Source organism: Corapipo altera, unplaced genomic scaffold (assembly GCF_003945725.1).
Source record: "Corapipo altera isolate COAL_440 unplaced genomic scaffold, ASM394572v1 1, whole genome shotgun sequence".
NCBI lineage: Eukaryota > Metazoa > Chordata > Aves > Passeriformes > Pipridae > Corapipo > Corapipo altera.
In genome coordinates, this window is record NW_020884873.1 from 32,272,385 (window position 1) to 32,292,715 (window position 20,331).

At 39.1% G+C, this 20,331-nt stretch overlaps 2 protein-coding genes and 1 long non-coding RNA gene across 5 annotated transcripts in view; 1 reads left to right on the plus strand and 2 right to left on the minus strand.

Moving 5' to 3' along the window:
- Positions 1-3,491, plus strand: part of LOC113952741 — a 20,872-nt gene extending 17,381 nt beyond the window's left edge. Inside the window, exon 3 of the long non-coding RNA XR_003529646.1 lies at positions 3,481-3,491. This is a non-coding gene — a long non-coding RNA (uncharacterized LOC113952741). The remainder of the gene's footprint in view (positions 1-3,480) is intronic.
- CCT2 (chaperonin containing TCP1 subunit 2) overlaps positions 1-8,066 on the minus strand; it is an 11,856-nt gene extending 3,790 nt beyond the window's left edge. Inside the window, exons 1-11 of the mRNA XM_027655094.1 lie at positions 7,966-8,066; positions 7,096-7,170; positions 6,558-6,623; positions 6,348-6,459; positions 5,416-5,492; positions 4,851-4,963; positions 4,100-4,302; positions 3,797-3,897; positions 3,589-3,716; positions 1,629-1,732; positions 10-129 (exon numbers count right to left, since the gene is read on the minus strand). Coding sequence (XP_027510895.1) covers positions 10-129; positions 1,629-1,732; positions 3,589-3,716; positions 3,797-3,897; positions 4,100-4,302; positions 4,851-4,963; positions 5,416-5,492; positions 6,348-6,459; positions 6,558-6,623; positions 7,096-7,170; positions 7,966-7,968 — 1,102 coding nt within the window. The 5' untranslated portion in view covers positions 7,969-8,066. The remainder of the gene's footprint in view (positions 1-9; positions 130-1,628; positions 1,733-3,588; positions 3,717-3,796; positions 3,898-4,099; positions 4,303-4,850; positions 4,964-5,415; positions 5,493-6,347; positions 6,460-6,557; positions 6,624-7,095; positions 7,171-7,965) is intronic.
- A 3,242-nt stretch (positions 8,067-11,308) lies between these two features.
- FRS2 (fibroblast growth factor receptor substrate 2) overlaps positions 11,309-20,331 on the minus strand; it is a 53,003-nt gene continuing 43,980 nt past the window's right edge. For all 3 annotated transcript variants that reach the window (XM_027655150.1, XM_027655131.1, XM_027655140.1), the window contains exon 7: positions 11,309-18,957. In XM_027655150.1, coding sequence (XP_027510951.1) covers positions 18,007-18,957 — 951 coding nt within the window. In that variant the 3' untranslated portion in view covers positions 11,309-18,006. The remainder of the gene's footprint in view (positions 18,958-20,331) is intronic.

Genomic DNA, 20,331 nt, shown 5'->3' on the forward strand with positions numbered 1-20,331 from the left:
AACACTTACCCATTGCTACTCCAGAGAAATGAATGAGTTTATCTTCTCCAATCATGACTTCTTCAATAAGCTTGCAGCTTCCTAGTTTTACTAGCTCAGGGTGATCAAAGGTTGATGCAATTTCACCACCTACAAACAATAAGACCATATAGAAATCAGAGCTCACAATAAAAGCATCTGTTCAGACAAGGTCTAACCGGGGGTGCTGTTTGAAAAAAAACCACCCTCGTAATTGCCCCCAAATAAATTTAAATTAAAAATACCAATAAGCCAAAACTTTCTTATGTCAGCATATGGGACCGGAAACCATCAACCAATGCTGATAAATCCTCAAAACATCAATGTGTTGTTTCACATCACAAGGACTACAATGCTTTTGAGTTCTGTCTGGATAAGACACTAAATGTTCATCTTTGCTAAATTAAAATGTCAGTATTTTTCAAGTTTTCATAGTATTTATTGATAAAGTACTTAGCAAATACTAAACCAAGTTTCTTATGCTTTAAAACTTGAGCTTGTGACAGTATTCATTTTGCCTGCCTGATGGCTGAGAACCAGTGGCCACCACTCTCCCGAATCACAAGTCTCATGCCACGCTGTAGCAGCAACGTTGTACACAACTTGTAAACTGCCATACTGTAAGCAAAACAGGTACTACAAAGACCAAAACGTCTCTGAAGAGATTACTGTTCTAATACTTTAATCTTTCTATTAAAAAACTATTTACATGTATGCATTCCCCATGCATGCTCAATTATTCCATGTTAACTTGCAGCACAGCTGTAGTTGTAGCAGTACAAGAAAAAACAAGATTTGTAGTAGAGTTTGTGCTTATTAAAAATTTGGTTTTTTAGCTATACTATTTGATCCACCATGGCCTACAAAATTTGGTTTGAATTTGTTCCAGAATATAAGCAATGTTCCTCTAATCAAGCGTTTGCCTGTGTCAATGTGCCTACAGACAGTTATACACAATTGCTACTTCAGTTTTGCAAAGCTAAACAAGTCAGTGTCTTTTCCTTTCTCCCTGCAAAGCAATTCTCCATCCTCCTCATCACTTTCACAATCAACTTTTTATGACATTCCAGTTAGCTATCTCTAACTTCAGCAATGACAACCAACTGAAGCATTCCAGATGTTTAATTTTCATTAGTTACTAGAATCACATTTACACTGAACACCACTCAAAATATCCAGGCTGTTCCTGTCATTTGAGGTCCACCTCAAGTCATTGACTCAGGCCCACATTTTTAACAAAGGGTGACTCTTTAGTCTTCTCTATCATTATAATAAAAAAAACAGCCATTCTGGACAAGATGGCATTATTGAATCAAAAACTAGTGCTAATTTGTGGAGTCATCATCTAATTCTTTCTATTGCTAAGTTTCATCTTTTCTCTAGAAAACAAACATTTCAAAAGCTTATCAAGCAGGGACTTAATATTTTTAAAATATGAAAGAAAATTAATAACTGACACTAACTTGCTAAATTATATCTCACAGCATTATGATCCTTTATTTACAGATGCTGGGGAAAAAAAAAGTATGTTTAAGTACATTTAACATTTACTAAAGATCAAACAAATAACATGACCCTCCAAGTTTCACACGACAAGATACTCTACACACCTGTGACAAGAGCCAGACGTTCCACACCAGCAAAGTCTGCATGTTCAATAGCCATGACACCAGCAGCTCCAAAGAGTTGCTCAGGGTAGTTGTAGATCAACTGTCTGCAATTAAAACAAGTTTCTCTGTTACACACAGAACAAACCTTCTAAAATACCAGAGTAACAAGGACACCAGATTCTCAGAAGCATGGACATGGGGTAGATTTCTGAAAGCTACAAAAGCAGTCAATGTATGAGGCACCTGCCACACACAGAATGTTACACCACACAGAAGTAAACACAGTGACAGGAAAACATACAAAACTAAATCCAAAAAAATTAATTCAAACTATGATACTTTTTGAAATACCCTTCCCCTGAAGAAACACTATCACACTAAGCACAAGGAGCCACGTGCTTGAAGTTCTAAGTCCTTTGATCCTAAGTGCCTATTCTAGCAGGGTGTACTAGAATAACATGTTCCCTTATTAATATGTGTACAACTCTCTCTAGAATGAAGTCACCCAAAGCTGAATGGTTAATGACCATTCAGGAGTGCTATGCCAAATTATTTTTCCCTTCCAAATTAGAGATTGAGTGTTGCAGAGATTCAGCAGGAGCTGGGAGAAGCCATTTCCATCAAAAAAAGGATGTTTCTAATCTATCTTCAAAACAGACAACTGGTGCTGCTGGGTGTACACAGAGAAGATTCTTCCTACTCTGGATGCATGTGGCCTTGACCTTTGTCAAGCATCTCCTCAGCACAATTTACCTGGCTAACATCTACAGTACAAGAAGTCGATCTACATGCCTATAAGCAGAAGTCAATTTTACCCAGGAATAAATCTGAAAGTTAAGCATCAATCTAACTGCAATACCCCTAGCCTGGCAACATGAGCTTCCTTAGAACAACTACCTGTGTCAGTGATGGAGTTACGCATTTATATTTTTTGCATAATTCAAAGGACTCTTCCATCAATTTGACAACAGAACTCCTGACTCTTGGACTCTGTATCTGTACCATGTTCACTCGACAGAGTGCTCATTTTGCCTGTACTAGAACACAATACATGTGAAGACATACATGGAGGGACTAAGAGATTCATCATTCTTACAGATGTCTAACACAAATTTTCAAGGTGAGTTAGATGATGCACTATGCACTCAGAGTGCAGTCTTTTGCTGCTGTGGAAAACAGTGCTACTCTTACAACTCCTACCCTGTGGTGTAGTACTAGCTGATCAGCTTCCCAGTAGACTACATGATGTGCTGAACCAGCAGGTATCAAATTGCTTGCAACCTATGGTAGTTTCACTAAAATGAGAATTACTGAAAGGCAGAAGTGTTTTTCATCATTAAAAAAATGGAGTTTTGCACTGTGACAGTTCAAGAGAACAGCACAATGCTAACAAAGAAAAGTAACCTAGATATGAAAATGGTTATCTTTCATACTTTCAAAGATGTGTGTAAAAGAAAAGGTCCACAACAGGGTCACAGACACGTCCCAAACCCTCCTGAACTTGGAGCAGTCCTCCAGCACCTGCATTTTAATGCAGGAAAAAGCATAGCAGGTTTAATCTGAACTAAATGCATTGAGCAGCACAAACTCTTTTAGCAGCAATTTCCCCCCAGAAGGGGGCACATGGGTTACCAACAACACTGCTGGCATTCATAACTAAACAAATCTGTTAGTATAAAGCAAAGTGACTTTGCTTCCACTGGATGTAAACATGGCTCCTGGAATAAATATTATCAGTTCTTCCTCTTTAAAACAAAACAAAACTAAAACAAACAAAAAGAGGCGGGACCATGGTGCAGAAGGGGAAGCACAGAAAATAGCATTGGTGTCAGCCAGGTGACTCAAACACTAGGCAAGAGCACATAATACTAGACACAGGAATAAATAATGTTCTTCACACTAGTACAATACTAAAATATTGCTACTTTGTAACTCTCTCCTTTTCCCAAGAAACACATACCTGTTAATAAAGCAGTTAATCCCATGTTTAAGAATACGTTCTACCTTCTCCTTCATTTTCTCTTTTTCTGCCTGTTCTATTTCTGCCACTTTCGCTGTAGAGTCCACTCTAACGCGAGAGCCAAAAATCTACATCAAGGAAAACAGAGTTCAGCCTCAAAATTTCATTTACAAGAACATAGTTATACAACAGTGGTTCTGTCACATACCTTAATCTTGTCTGTATCCATACCAGTATTTGCAATAAGAATCTTTGCATTTTCAATTCTTTTTGGCTGATTTACACCAATCTTCTTGTCAAGCAAAAAGCCTGTAGTAACAGAAAGGTCTTGTAAGACTTCAGATTGAAAAAGGAGAACAATTCATTTAAATTACTACAAAATCCCCTCATATTTAGTATTTGTCTTAATAATAATGTAACAATGTTTCCTAGGACAAATTTGCACAGAGATGTGCAACTTTTAACAGCTTTATTTCTCGAATGCACATACAGTCAACATACAAAGACTTACCTTCGTCTAAGTAGGAATCAGCCAAACTTCCACCAAGTTTCTTAATGACATGGATAGCCTCCAAATTACCAGAACCTTTCAACCTAAGAACAGCTTCTACAGCTAGCTTGACAAAGTGGTCCTTATGGTGAGTAAGTAATTTTGATGAAAGAGTTGTTCCCGCAATGTTCATCAAGTCTTCACGGAACTTCACTTCATCATTACTAAAATAAAGACAGTTTAGTTAAACTGGAAAGTCTGAAAGCCTTACTATCATTAGCTACCCCTGAGAGCCTCTGCCCACTTCTTCTAGCCTGTATCTGCATGTACCATGCTCTGTTTTGAGGAATGCTGCAGAGAAACCCTCCACTGTCCCACAATCTAACCTATTTGAAATACGAGTTCCATTAGGAGAACTTTTGCACTCAGTTTTAGAAAGTCTGCGCTCTCAAAGTGTAAGGCAAGGAAAATAGTCACATTTAAAAATCCAACTATGAAGTCTGAAATAACAGCTCAGATTTTTGTTCCAGGGAGTAAATTATTGCTCGTATTTTGTTCATGCACATCATAAGTATTTTAAATAATATCATAAAGCTTCTATAATTCACCTGAAAAAAGGCAGTATTTTTTTCTTAACCGTTAAAATTCATTAACTCAACCTTTGTACTACTTTAAAGAGAGGACAGAATTTACCAGTAGTCTATAATCCTCATTGGTGTTTTGATCTTGAGTAGTTTTTTATAAAGAGTTACAGCACATGGACATTACTAACCCATGATCCACAGCTGCTTTCAGAAGTGCCTCTCTTGAAGCCTTTGTGGCTGCTCTCCAGCCTGCAATGATGGTCTGAGGATGAATCTTCCTTGCAATCAGTAATTCTGCCTCCTATTTAAATGAAATTAATAATTATTCCCCCCCCCAAGATAAAGTTACACTAACTAGGAAAGACACTACTAAGTACTCAAAAAATTCTGAATAGCAGTAAAAGCCAGAGAGCTGTAAGAACCTGCAAGAGAGCTATCTGACCTACAAGAGTAATGCTTCTCTGTTTCACTTACATAATGACATAATAGAAGACAATTTTCTAAGATGTACCAACTTAAAATACTTGAGAGTTTATAAACAAGGAACAATAGTCTAAAACAATAAAAAAATTGCTAATACAATAGCTAAGGATTGTTTTCTTCCCCTATCAATTTCAATAGCAACAGAGTAAGCTATTCCTTCCATATCCTGGGAGCCCTCTTCACAAACATAGGATAACACACCTCCTACTGGTGGTATCACAGGAGTACACTGCCAAACAGAAACACATTAGAAAAACTGTAATACATCACCCTCAGTAGTTCAGCTGCCAACACTGTGACAGATGTAGTTCCATCGCCAACTTCATCATCTTGAACCTTTGACATATCTGAAGAAGGAAGACATGGTATTAATGTTCTGACTCAAAATACCAGGCTCACCAGTATCAGATACAATTATTTTTCTCTCATACCAGTTTGGAAAAGAAAAACAGATCTTACTATTTGTTTAAAGAGGGAAGTCTAAAAAAGTCACAGAACATAAGATGCAAATCAAATTCAGTATCCTTTAAATCCATGCTCCAGTTCCAGCCTGGTGATGGTCAAGAGCTACTCCCCCCTGTCCCCAGTCCTGAAGATGGTCACCAAAAGGAAGTATGGCCAGACAGAAGCTCTAAGGTATACATACAGCATCAGAGACTATAATAACCAAGTATGCTACACGAACTGCTGATAAACTGGGACCCAGCAAACATGAAATCATTAAGAAATTTAACACCCAATCATTCAGGTCCCTGCTCATCACCAGAACTGGACCACTGGCACAGAAAAACAGTTGATCACAAAGGTAAACTCTGTCCAGACTACAATGTTCATTGAGTTATAAAGAGAGATTTAAATTAGGGAGAACCAGAGAGAACCTCTGTTCCCCTGTAGATTTCTGTTCCAAATTTTCCCAGTGAAAAAAGAAGGGTACACAGCTGTCTTTTGTTCCTTCTGACTCCTGGGACGAACTAGGGTTGAGGGAAAACAATATCCCAGAACAGTTTTGAAGAGCAGCATATACCTTAATCTTACTTTTGCGGAGTTCTGCAACTCTTGCAGCACCTTGCACTCCTTGCTTCAGGATTTCTGCTCCCCCCCCTTCCATTTTTCACAGTATTTCAAGAATAATTTTCTAAGAACAAATAAAAACTGCATAATAAAGTTACAAATGAAGCAATATCATGCCTTTAAGAACTCACCAACCAAGACCTTGGCAGCTGGGTTGTCAACTCCAATAGCTTTCAGGATGGTTGCACCATCATTGGTAACTGTCACAGAGCTATCTCTCCCAGTACTTAAAAGAATCTTGTCCTACGAGATGCAAGTTTTAGAATACTGGTTGAAAATGTACTGTAACCATTAAAGCTAAATTAAAAGGTATGACTACTGAGAGCTTGCAGCTGCCTTACCATGCCTTTAGGCCCCAGGGTGCTCTTGACTAGGTCACCGATGGCAATGGCACCAACAAAGGATGACTGAAATAAAAATAAATATACCTTAAGGAACAATTTATTTCTACTCTCACACAAGAATTATACACTCTCCCGTAGCTTTCAAGAAGACATTTTAATGCAACCTTTCCATAGCCACACTTCTCTCAGTGGAGGCTGGGCCCAAGTTTCTTAGCTGCTACATTTTGACATACATATTAAATACACTTAATTCTCACAGAAACCAAAAAAGCCTGCCTCAAAGCCAGAAGAAATGCCTTCCAATAAAACACCAATGTTCTGAGCTACAGTACCGAATTATTTAAATTTTTGAACAATGAAGTTTATCTAATTGTCAGTATAAACAACACTCCTCCTCCCTTCTGTTCACAAACATAACAAGGAAAGACAGACAAGAAGTTCCGCATCATCATACACAGAAAGTATTTTTAGCAATAGAAAAGACAAAGTTTAATTATCTCAAGTACTACCAGTTTGTTAAAAGAATTAAACTTACCAACCGAGCTGTTTCTGCCTTCTCTTCATCTGCACCTGCCTTGAAAATGTTCACTGGAGCAAGAGAAATGGATGCCTAAAACACAGTTAACACAAGAATATTCCTCTAACTTTAACAAAACTACACATTTTAAAAACAAATCCTTTACACTAACAACCTAAGCAATGGTTTTAATACTAAAATTACTTCTATACCCTATTTGGTTTTGATAAAAAGTATATTTAAGATAAATTCACCTTGACTCTTTCTTAAAAGTCTGTCTTGCAATCTTGTAGTCGTATGAAAGGATTACAAGACCGAGTGCAACCTGCTCCCAGAGGCTGCAGTGCACATTCGCTGATGGGACCCCCGAGACCGAAAGACTCATCACCAGCACCTCACTCCAACATCCGACATCCACCCGAACAACCATCAGACCCCACCAGCCCAAAGGCTGGCACAACCAGCAGAACCGAAAAAACACATTAGCTGAGCACAGTAAGGTTTTAGTATTTTGACATCTGGGCGGAACTTTTATCTTCCTTTTTTTTTTTTTTTTTACATTTCAATGAAAATTAATTATAGCAGTGACGAACATGTGCCTTTAAGGACTAACACTTGCAAAGCACCCAAGGCCTTAAATGCAAAAGGATCAAACACCAAATGAACAATCGCATCCACGCTCCTAGGGGAGTCGGGAAGTGCTCCCGGTGGGGCCCGATCCCGCCCCGGCTCCAGAACCTTCTGCGCCCCCCGCGGGCGCCGCGTGGGAAGGGAAGGGTGCGGCCTCCAGGCCCCACACGCGCGCCCGCGGGGAGCGCGGCCGCCGGCGCCCCGCCCGGCCCTGCCTTTACCCCCTTCCCCCGGCCAAGGCGCCGCCGCCCCGCTCACCATGGTGCCGGTGCCGCCGGGACCCGCCGCCCCCTCCACAGAAGCAGCGCCGCCGCCACAGGAGCCCAGCGGAACTCTCGTCACAGCCAACGCCACTTCCGGCCGCGCGCGGCGCTCTGGGAGCGCAGTCCGGCCCCGCCTCCCCGCCCCGTTCCCTCCCGCCCCGGCCCCGGCAGTGCTGCGGCTGCGGCGGAGCTGTGGGTCACAGGCAGTGAGGAGGAAATTCTGCACTGTGAGGGTGGAAAGGCGCTGCAACAGGTTGCCCAGAGAAGTCGAAGATGGCCCATTCTTGGAAGTGTCCGAGGCCAGGCTGGATACGGCTTTGAGCACCCTGGGTGTCCCTGGCCGTGGCAAGGACATGGCAAGAATCCATTCTGTGATTCTACGATTCAGTTATATTCTTGGAGGTCAATTCTCAAACAGGTCAAAAACATTTTTAATCACTGCTCCTGGCCTCCAGTGCGCTTGCCAGACCATCCCATATAGCTGCTATGAGATCACGAGATTCATGTCACCAGTTAAAAGCAGTGCACAGGAGACACAATCCAACTCAGTATCCTCTTCATTTCCATATTGAAATACTGGCAGCCATTCCTCTGGCAGCTTTGCCAGTGTGAGACAACATCAGAGCCTTGCTTTGTCACTGCTTTTCCTCCACACAGAAAGCAGAAAAAAACCCAGAATTCTTTTGTATGATTAATTCCTCAAGAATTAATTCCAGTTGGTTTTCCTCTTCTTGCTGCCACATAGAAAACTTCAGATATATGCAAAGTTGTTGTAGATTCAAAGTGGCAGAAATCCATCCCAATGGAGACAGCAAAAAAGAACATGACAAAAACTCTGCCAACTTTCACCTGTATTACTGGGTTTAAGTATGACAATACCTAATCATGACATACCTAAGTATGACAATTAGTTCTTCAGTATTTTGGGCTTTTTCCTCTGTTTTCCTCACAGAGTTAGGTATGTTTTCCCTGCCCCCCACCCCCCCCCCAACCTTATTCTGAAAACTGGAGTACTAATTGAATTTTAGCATCTTTAGTTTTCCTGATAGGTATGCAGAAAAGTATTTAGGTTTTGGCTAGCAAATAACCCAACTAAAACATTAACGGCTTCTGTCTCAGAATCAGAGCATCTTTAGTGCAAAGATTTGCACTAAAGTAATGATTCATTTTAATTCACATTTGCTGCTACAGTGGTGTGAGTTGGGGGAAAAATGATTTCAAAGTGCCTTAAACCATTATTTGAGTTATAGCCTTTGGAAGATCAAATGTGCATAGAAAAACTTGCTACAGCAAATTAGTAAGTTTGATTTAGGGAGGTTTTGACTATTGCTAAGCTATGATTTATAATGTGTAAAAGTAGTGACACCAGAATAGGAAGAGCACAACAGCAGGACTGATTCTGGGTTCCTGCCTCTTGCAGCTGTACAAAGCCCTCATCTCTGTTGTGCCAAGGGCAATTTTTAAAGTCACTGTAATTGAAGGAAAAAAGTGCATCATTTTAATATTTTCATAAATGCCAGCAGGTCAAGGGAGGTGATCCTGCCCCTCTACTCAGCCCTAGTGAGGCCACATCTGGAGTGCTGTGTCCAGCTCTGTGCTCCTCAGTACAAGACACATGGAGCTCCTGGGGTGGGTCCAGCAGAGGGCTGCAAAGATGATCAGGGGACAGTATCTCTTACAAGGAGAGACTGAGAGACCTGGACCTGTTCAGCCGTGAACAGATGACTGAGACCTCGTCAGTGCATCTGAAGGGCGGGAGCTGAGAGGACCCAGGCTCTTCTTGGAGGCGCCAAACAATGGGACAAGAGGCAATGGGCAGAAAGTGATGCATAGGAAGTTCCACCTGAATACAAGGAAGAACTTTACTGTGCGGGTGACCACGCACTGGAACAGATTGCCCAGAGAGGTTGTGGAGTCTCCCTCCCTGGAGATATTCCAGAACGCAATCTGGACGCAATCTTGTGCCATGTGCTCTGGGATGACCCTGCTTGAGCAGGCCTACCCACTGTGGGCCCTTCCATCCTTACCCATTCTGTGATTCTATAAATCACCTCACCTCTTTCAAGGTTCAGAAAGAGAGCATGTTTCAGTCCCAAAGACCATTTGACACCCCAGACAGCTCAGCAAAGCACAGGCTTCATTGCTCAGGGATGAATTCTCAATCAGACCTCCACATATCTCAGTATCTGATAGTGATTCAATTCAGATCAAGACCTTCTACTTGCAGACAAGCTTAGTGATGTAGGAATAATACAGTAGCAAGAGTCCTCAAGGACCAGTAATTCAGACATCAGTCACAATCTAGTTTGAGGCTTAACTTCAGTCAGACCAGTCACCTAAGTTTCTGAGCAGGTACAAATTTGATTGAGGAAGGAAAACAGAGACTCTTCACAAAATCTAACGCCTGAGGTGCTCACAACTGAAAATTTACATTTTGTTGTGATTTATATATAGCGATTTTAGCAAGGCCAGTTATATCATTATTATGGCACATATAGCTGAAAGGGGAACTCTTTAATGCTTTGACATGAAGATACAAAGAACCAAAGTTTCTACTGAAGCCTGCATCACGCTAGTAGGGAAATATTACATGTAATGGATGTTACAAAAGCTCCAGAACTCTTGGCCAGGGATATGAAAACCTTCTTGAGAACTGAGTTTCCAAAGGTCTAAGTTATCTAACCAACACTATGCATGGACCACGTAATGTTGTTTCTTAAGGAGTTATGAAAACAAAACATCTCCTGATGTTTCTAGGGTTTTGTTCATTTGTTGGCTACATATACCTTTATTGAAATTATGCCTTAAAACACTGACTTGGGAAGGATTGAAGAGAAAATAGGGAATTTTGAAAAATCACCACCATATTTTATAGTCTCCAGAAGAAATCCAAAAGGCAACCTGGACTTCAACCTTTTTATTTTCTTAGTTCTTTCTTTCAGAATTTATCAGTACTATGCTAAGAAATTCCTTTTGGGTTTTCTGAAACATAGCACATTGAAATTGCTGGCATGTGATTCACTAGCCCATAGTTGACAGCAACAGTACTACCACAACAAAAAAATCTAAATCTACGTGCATGACAAAGATGTGACAGAAAACTAGCAGAACATGAAACAGAAGTTTGGAGACATATTTAAAGACTTCAGGTCATCATGATCAGTTTGGGTTGGTTTTTTTTTTACTACTGAGTAATGAGTGCAATATGGAGGCAAGATGAAGGCAGAGACAGGTACCTGAAACAATGATTTAAAGAAAAGCAAAAAAGGTTATTAAAAAAAAAAAAAGACAATACATTGACACTAACCCTGCGAACTACTGAAGTAATCCACAGACAATTTTTAATGTAAAATCAATAGTTTATTGCCATGCTACAATTTATTTTTTTTCAAATGAAGTTGGCACTGGTAAAGGGGGGAAAATGTTTCATAATACATAACACATTTTTTAAAAATGCACATTTGGTAAGCTTTCTCAATAATGGCAGCTTAAAACAAGTGAAATTAATTTTTTAAGATTAATGTGGAATGACATAAAAATACACTCTTTCTGCATAGTATAAGAAATACGGAATGTTTGTAAAAACAAATTCATTTAACAGGGAATATTACTTGAAATTTTATAAACAATTTGGCAATGGTACTCCCACTGTTTAGACTTTTTCATATAAAAGAAATAAAAATCTAGAAAGCTACCTTTATACAAAGTTGCTATATTTATGTCTTTAAGTAGGAAAAAACATTTTATAATGCAAATTAGGACATACAATAATCTTACAATATGATACAATGTAATGACAAGAAAGGAACATACAATATAAGATTTTGGCCTTTGTAGAAATGTCTATTTCTGCATTTAATAAATGCATTTGTGGCACACTGGTGACTACTGTATCCTTACTACCTACCAGTCAGCTTTCATGCTAGGGCAGTATTCAGCTGTCTGCAGTTGGGCTGAGACACAGAAATGCTTTTGAGGAGACCAAAAGTGATGCTGCAATGAAGCGAGATGTGAAAAAGGCAACGTGCCTGCTGGTTGAGTCCCCATACTGTGGGACACCATATAACACTCTTTCCTTTCATACCAGAGCATTTCTTATACATTCAGTTAAGTACCAAAGTCTTGCAAGTGAGAACATCTGTGTTTGCAATTTGGCAAAATTCCAGGGAAAATACAAAGTTAGTACCAAATATATATTATATATAAAATGTGGGTGTATGATATACACACGTTCTAATGCAAAAAACTGCATTATTATGGATTTAAATTCGCTGACATCCATTCCTAAATAACATGGCCATTAAAACAAAAGGTGTAATCCCAATCTTTCACTCAATTTAGAATCACTTCCTCTTTCATACAGAATAGTCAAAGCAACATACATGCAAGTATGACTAAGAAATCAAAATTCCTGTAATTATCTGAACTCTGACCACAACAAATAGGATTTCTTTTTCAGTCCATGTAATTAAATATATTTATATTTTTACAGTATTTTTAGACCATTCCTGAAGAACCTGACACCAGGTCTTCAGGTGTAACAGAGCTGTCAGCAGAACTTGATCTTGTAGAACATATCCAGTGGCCCTTGAAGTCAACAGGAATCATCTGTTCAGCTTCAAAGGACACTGCATGCAGACCCAACGAGCTCTGGAAGCCCTGCTAACAAGGAAGATTCCCTGATGACACCAAACCTTCTTCTAAGACTTCCTTTCCTATTGTCAAAGGGAAGGACCAGAGCAAAGGATACATGGACTCTAGGCCCTCTGGGTTGCTTGGCAGGTGGTGTTGGGAATGACCATGAACAGCACAGCCCCAGCAGCAGGGATTGGCAAGGTAAGCTTCATGGCACCTTTTGCGCTACGGCTTCTAATGGGAAGCAGAAGAGCTGCTTCCCCCCCACTCATCACTTGGCAATTCAGTCACCACAGGTCTCAGACGTGAGCTCTGGCTGGGACCCCAAGGCATTCAGTACTTTGCAGACACAGAGGAAGACGGTCCTTATTCTGAAGGGCTTCAGCCTATTTTTTAATCATAATTTTTACATAATCTCCTTTGTATATACACATATTTGCTACATAAAACAGAATTACACCAAAGTAATGGATATAGCAGAAAATGTTGTCACAATATATGTATATTACCACGCTAAATAATTACTAAAACTGCAAGAAAAATTTCAAAAATGCCCTTCATAATATATAAAAATATAGAAATGTCCAACACTTGTTTCATCAACTTTATCTCTCATATTCTATCTGTACACCTACATATTTCCAAACAAAATACTGCGTTAATCTGGAGTAAACACTGTGTTAGGGCAGTATCCTCCTAAGACATCTGACAGACTTAGTAACATATCTTATAGCACAGTACCACAAGAAATAATGTACACATGGTCGGAGTTCTGGATGCTACGTTGCTCTTTTTAGTTTTGGTTTTTTTTCTTCTGATGCACTTATCTTTTCCAAAAGAGGAAGTAATTCCTAAAGATAGTGAAAGAACCTCAATTCATGACTTCCTGTCTTTTTCGTATATGCTCTGTAAAAAGGACATCAACAAACTTGACTCCATCTTAACGCAGTTTTTTGTGGTGGAATTTCTTCTGGACTTGTTTTTTTCTTGGAGTGTATATGAATTTAAAATAAACATATAATAAATGAACTTAGGTTTATATTAAGTAAATACTGTCAATATAAATGCCTGAATTGCTACCTCAAGGAAGAGATGGGAAAGATCGTATCATTAAATTCCAAAACCACCTAATTCTATCTATCACACTGAAGGACCAAACTCCTTTAGGGGAAATAGAAGAATTTCAGATTTAAGTCCACTACTAGTTCCTATTCTATCAGTTTCATCTTATTTGCAGCCATTAAATAAATTAGTACAGTGCAGAAATGGAACTTCACCATTGATCCCACCTTACATGAAGAGAATACTGCTTAGAAATAGAGGTCCAAATCAGATACATCGTTACATGCTCAAAGCAGTAACTGACATTAATCAGAACTTCCATTTTTACTTCACCGACAATGAATAAAAACAATCTGCTCTCTCCTAACTCTGTCTCATTGAGAAGTCATTAAATATAAAACAAAAACAAGGACAGCCAGATTTTGAGCCAACACACACTGTCAAAAACCAAGCAAAATCAACTGCTGGTCTGTCACATACCAAAGCAGCTCTGTTTTGACACTGTTTTGGACTTTGTACAGCTTACACATTTCTGTGACATTTTTTACACCCAAGCTACAGTCAGAGGTGTAAACACACACACAAATATCCAAACATCCGGGGGCGGGGGACATACACACACACACACATACACCCCAGGGGGTTTAAGCAATTTATTATATGAAATGTCTCCTCGAATAGTTAAGTTTCCTATAAAAGCTCTGCAGACTTTAATAGGAACAGGAATAGTGCTTCAATGCACACCATCACATTCAACCCCTGTCATATGCAAAATGTATTTATTGGGGGAAACAGAAGATTATTTTCCTGATATAACAATGGATTAAATTCTCACTACCTGTATTCCTACTACAATCTTTATTATGTACTTTTGGTCACCGTTTCATCTTTTTTACCAACTCCGTTTCCTTGTTTAAAAGATACACTAATGTATATCTTTCCCAAATCACTGCATTAAAGGAATACCTACAGTTAAAGGCTTTCCCTTGTCAGATATGCTTGAAGGGCAGCAGCCAACCACATGTCATGGATGAAAAATAGAACTGATGGAGATGTTACCATTTTTGCAGGACCTTGTTTATGTAAACTTAATATGTCTCATTAACTAAAGAAAATAGTTACATATTTGTAGTTTCTTGGTCTATAAATCTGTGGGCCCAAAATAAATATGATCTAAATACTGTGGAGAGATTTCAGCTGAAAACTGAAACTAAATCTAACATCATAGCCTTTAAAAGAAAAATTGAAAAAAATATTTACCAAGTCTAAAAGAGTAAAGTGCATTGCAACTGCATCTACTTCAAGGGGCAGAAAATAAAGAATGCTAAAGATGAGTGGTGTGGGTAACAGGGAATACTCAATATGTTCGCAGCATACACAAAATGAGAAAGCATTATCCCACCTGTAAAAAGTAAGACGTTAAAAAAGTAGTCCTGGAAAACATATCATCAGACTCGTTAGTATAATTAAGGCTACAAAAAGTTGAAACTTCAGTATGTTCTCAATTCTGGGGACCAGAGCTAGGAAAACATTGCAAAACTTGCAACAAGATAAAAAAATTCTCAGACCATTCCTTTTATCTGAAACTATTCAGACTAAATGCATAGGACAGTGCAGTGGAACTAAGGAGAGATATGTCTGGTTGTTGAAATTTCAGCAGGTTACTTACGATCTACCTGAAACCTGTTTCCATATCTGGCACTTAAGAATATTACTTTCCTGCCTCACAGGTGTGTTTTTAGGGTCCAATTAATTTGTCCAAACTATACAGATGAGGACCAAATATTTCTAAGCAGCTAGTTAGATCAAACACGTTTGTCTCAAAACACAAGCTGAAGCATTAGTTCAGCTCACAAACTTAAGTGAGCTATACACTAAGAACAAGAATCACACCAGTATTATTAATCCAGTAACTATTTTGCAATGCTTGGTAATTTCTCTTCAGTACAGACCAAGACTGGTCCATAGCATAAGGTGAGGCAATGGCAAAGATGTGTGGGAACACTTACAGAATCACAGAATCAATTAAGTTGGAAAAGACCTCTGAGATCATTGAGTCCAACCTATGACTGAACACTACCTCCTCAACTAGACCATGGCACTCAGTGCCACATTCAGTCTTTCCTTAAACACCTCCAGGGACGGTAACTCCACCACCTCTCTGGGCAGCCCATTCCAATGTCTAATCTTACATTCTGTGATGAATTTCTTGCTAATGTCCAACATAAACCTCCTCTGGTGCAGCTCAAGACTATGTCCTCTTGTCTCATCACTAGTTGCCTCGGAGAAGAGGCTGACCCCCACCTTGCTCCTTTGAAGAGACTGCAGACCTGTAAAATGCCTAGCTTTAGGTAGTCATTACCTTTTTGAGTACCAAGGTCTCACCACAAGTCAACAAGCCTATCACAAGAATATGCAAAGGCTGATCATGAAATCATTAATGAGGATTGTTTTGGGTTTTTTTTAAATCTCATTTAAGGTCCTCATAATGGTCTCAGTGACTCCCATCTTTTACTTCTGCAAATTATAGTCTTTATGCATCTGGTATTTCAGTACCATACAGTCTGTAAAAAATAATTAAAGTCAAAGTGAACAAGTTGCCTGATACCAGCTAATGGTGTGGCAAGACACATGTATTTCAGGTGCTACTACTGATGCCACTACTAAGTGAGAGAAGACCAAAGAAAAAAGAGGAACAGAAATACACACCAATTTAAAAGACTGAAAATAACTGTAGTTTTTTTTTAATAAAACTTCAACTCAAATATTGCATGAAGACCCTTAATGCTTTTCCAGATCTCCAAATGGCTTTTCGTGCATGTTTTTCCTCACAGTTCAGGGGTTATTTTACATCATACCAGTTCACACAAGTGTCAGTTCCTTTGCAATCACAGGCTCAAGAGCAATCTCTTCTACTGCTAGTACCAAGGTGCGCCTGCAATACTGCCAGAATTCTAAGATTATTCAGAGTATTAATAAACAAAACAAAATAAAAACTTCTAAGGGTGCATCTGGCGTATTCAACAAAGAACATTCTACCTGGATGTACCTGTAACACTGAGCAGCCATCATTGTGACCAAATTCACCAACTGCAAAAGGAAAAGAATTATGCTTGTAGATAATACTACCTTCAGATAATTTACTACATATCTTTCTAAATTAAAGTATACTATCACCTATGGATGCACACTGCTAGAATGTACAACTTTCTATAAAGAACTATCGAGTCCAGTACCCTGCCTCCCGTGTAACCTGTGTTTGATGCTTTAGAGGAAGACAATAACTGCATAATAAACCTTTCCAGTTGTGCAATAATGCATGCTGCTGGAGAGCTGGGATATTTCTGTTAGGCATAAAAAAGTAGAACACTGGACAAAGACAACTATTTGACCTTCAAGAGTCTTTCTTTGTCAAATGCAGAGAATAAGACAAACACATATATGACCCTGAACAATAATTAAAGATATGTACAAAATTTTGACTTTTAAAACAAGACATTATGGAACAAATAAAAAAGAAACATACAAATGCAAAGAAAAAAAAGGACAGTGAACTAAGAAATGACAAGAGAGCCTTAATTCATACAGCCCACCTGTGAATTCCTTCACAAAAAACCCCAAAACTCTAATGGGATTAAAATTTTGCCAGATTTCACAGGGAATTTGATATGCAACTTGGAATTCTATTCTAACGGAAGGAGCTTAAGGCTGGATTTAGATGTGTTTATAGCTCTGATCAACGAACATCAATGTGACCTCTCAAAAATCACACAAGTTGAGAAAACTGTCAGGAATTAGAGGCCTTCTTGCCAACAGGCAAAAAAGGTGTGGTGTTTATATTCCTTGAGATGAACCAATGTATCTTGTGTGTGTCAAACTGAGTGAATTAGTGTATTACATACATTTCATTCTGGAGGAACCACTTCAATGAGAAATGAATGTAAGATATGTATATTGAAAGATTAGGTTTACCTGCTAATAATGCACATATCAAGAGGCTTTAAAAAGTGTTATAAATGCCATTAATGAGTATAGGCACCAGACCAGAATATTTATAAATTCAAAACCAGCATGTCACTCAGACTCTAATCAATTAAAGAGGCACTGTGAAAGGTGGTGATGCTGCTATGCAGTAATTACTTCTACTGTAGAATGAAATAGTGTTACCTAGATGAATACTTGCTCTACATTAATTCCCTTTAGTTAGACAAGTACATGAAGTATGCAGAAAAAGTTCTATTAGTCTATAAAAGGCATTAGTGTTAAGAAATGCAAAGTACTCGCATCTTCAATGTTATAAACTTCACAAAAGGTGCAAATGATTCAATGCTTCCCAGGCTCACATAGGCAGGTCAGTACTGTTATGTCTAGTTTTCCTAGAAGTACCATCATCTCGGGGCAGTGCTTTTTGCAAGCTTGACATAGCAGCAGTTCTTTCAATGTCTATCACAGCATACAGGTCTGTGCGCCTGGTTGGAGTTTGCGGAAGTGGAGTGGTGGGGGTTTTTGGAGTCTGAGGGTTGTCAGAGTCACTACCACCTTCCAAGTCAACCTGTATATAGTTGAGCTGCCTGTGTTCTAAACTTGGACGCCTAATGTCAAAGTTAAAGACTGTTGGGGTACAGTCCCGACGTCGTGGAAATTCTATTTTATGAGCACTTGCTGGTACTGTTACATTCTCTGTATTGACATAATTATGCATTAGATCTAGGTTATTGTGGTAGCCATTCAGAGATGGGGTCTTTGGTCCTAAACTGTCATCTTCATCTCTACTCAGCTTGCGAGCTTCCCAAACAGGAGGCAAGGATGGCAAGTTCTCATAGTTCAACAGCGCAGTTCTCCTCTGAGCAGAGTTGTTAATGTTCTGGGTGTCTGAGGTACTGGTTGATGTCAAGCGACCTCTCCTGACCCCTGAGGCACTAGGGATTGATAACCTATTTATATTTTCATACACCAGTTTATTACCAGATGGTGTTTCTCTACGTTCATCGCTGTCGTACCCAGTGTCCCATTCAGTGTTGTTTGTGCTGCTGCCACTAACTTGATCTCTCCCAAGTTGCTCCAGTTTCTCTCTTTCCATTAACTGCCTTTGAACAGGTGTTGGTCCTAAAACAAATTTGACTCCTTCAGGCTCCAGGAGAACCTGAGCATCTCTGTCATCAGTACACATCTGATCTTCTTTCACTTTAGTTATTTCAGTGTTTGAAAGCTTTGATTCCAGTGGCACATGCACACTCAATCGATTTTTTCTTTCTTCTTGTACTCCAGTAGTGTTGACGTAAGTGTGCACCTAAAAGAGGAAGAAAAAATGAGGAAATTCAAATGCTCTTTGTGCCTCTTTTTCCCTCTCCAAATTTCTTTCCTTCTTAGCTCCCCACTTTTCTAATAAAAATACCAGAAAATAAAATCTTGTTATGGCAGGCGTTTAAGAGTAAAGGTCACCTCTCACGTTTTGTTGAACTGTGGTCAGTTTTGGGTTTTTTCCCTGAAATTTTGTTGTTGGTTTTGTTAATGCTACTATAACAAAAGAACCGAATTTATATTTTAGATTAATAATTAGTTATATTTGATGTTTATCTCAGTTGTGCTCTAATTCTCACTTTTCAGGTTCTATTACAGCTCTGCTCTGATCAGGGCAAACTTGGGCTGCTCCTTACTTCATTACATCCATTAACTCATTACTTCACACAGACAGATTAGTGAGAGCTTTACTTTTTTGTCCCTTACCATGACAGCGACCAACAGTTATTTTCCTAAATTTGTCTTTGTAATTTCCACATTGCAAAGGAAACTTGCAAATCAAAACAAAACAAAACCATAGAGAGACCTAAAAAAACCCTCAGGCTCTTGCCTTGTGTACTACTGCAGGAACAAAAAGAGAGGTTGGGTCTACTGAAAGAACAGTCAATTCTTTCTTCAAGAGCCAACAGCTTCATAATAACAGAAACTGAAATAGAAAAATATATAATTCCATATGAAGAGTGGAACTCAGAATTAAACAGAATCAGGAGTTGTCACCATATGCTGCTAGGAAAGGCAAAAATATACTACCAGGTTATCCCTCCAATTTCCCAAAGTGGATCAACACAAGGCTGAATGGGAAACACTGGATTCTTTCTCTAAATTTTAATTCTATGTCTTGATACCCAAACAGCAAAAGTAGTATTTTACAGCAGCAGTCGTGTAGCCTTCCAAACCTCTCTGTCAAGCTCTACAGACTGAAGTGTTATTTACAGCTCACTTGACTCTTACACTGATACTTTAACTCATTTACGCTTCAATAACTCCAACAATAACACCTGAACTATTCCGCGGTAGCTCCTAACAAATCCTTTCCCACAAGACAGTTCTCTGCACTCTGCTCTGGTTACCCTCTCTGTTTTCCAATACTGCTTCTTGTCACACACAGAAATCTTCCTAAACCACATGACATTATTAAACTTGACTAACATCTAACATTTTCATCGGCAACCTGAATGATGAGAGAGAACACACCCTCTGAGAGTTTTCAGTCTTTCCCAGACTGGTAGGCTTTCCATTGAGAGGGATCTCAGCAGCCTGGAAAACTGACCTCATGGAAACCTCAGCAACAGCAAATGCAAAGTCCAGTGCCTGGTACAGACCACCACCAACAGGCTAGACACCAAATGACTGGTGCCTGGTA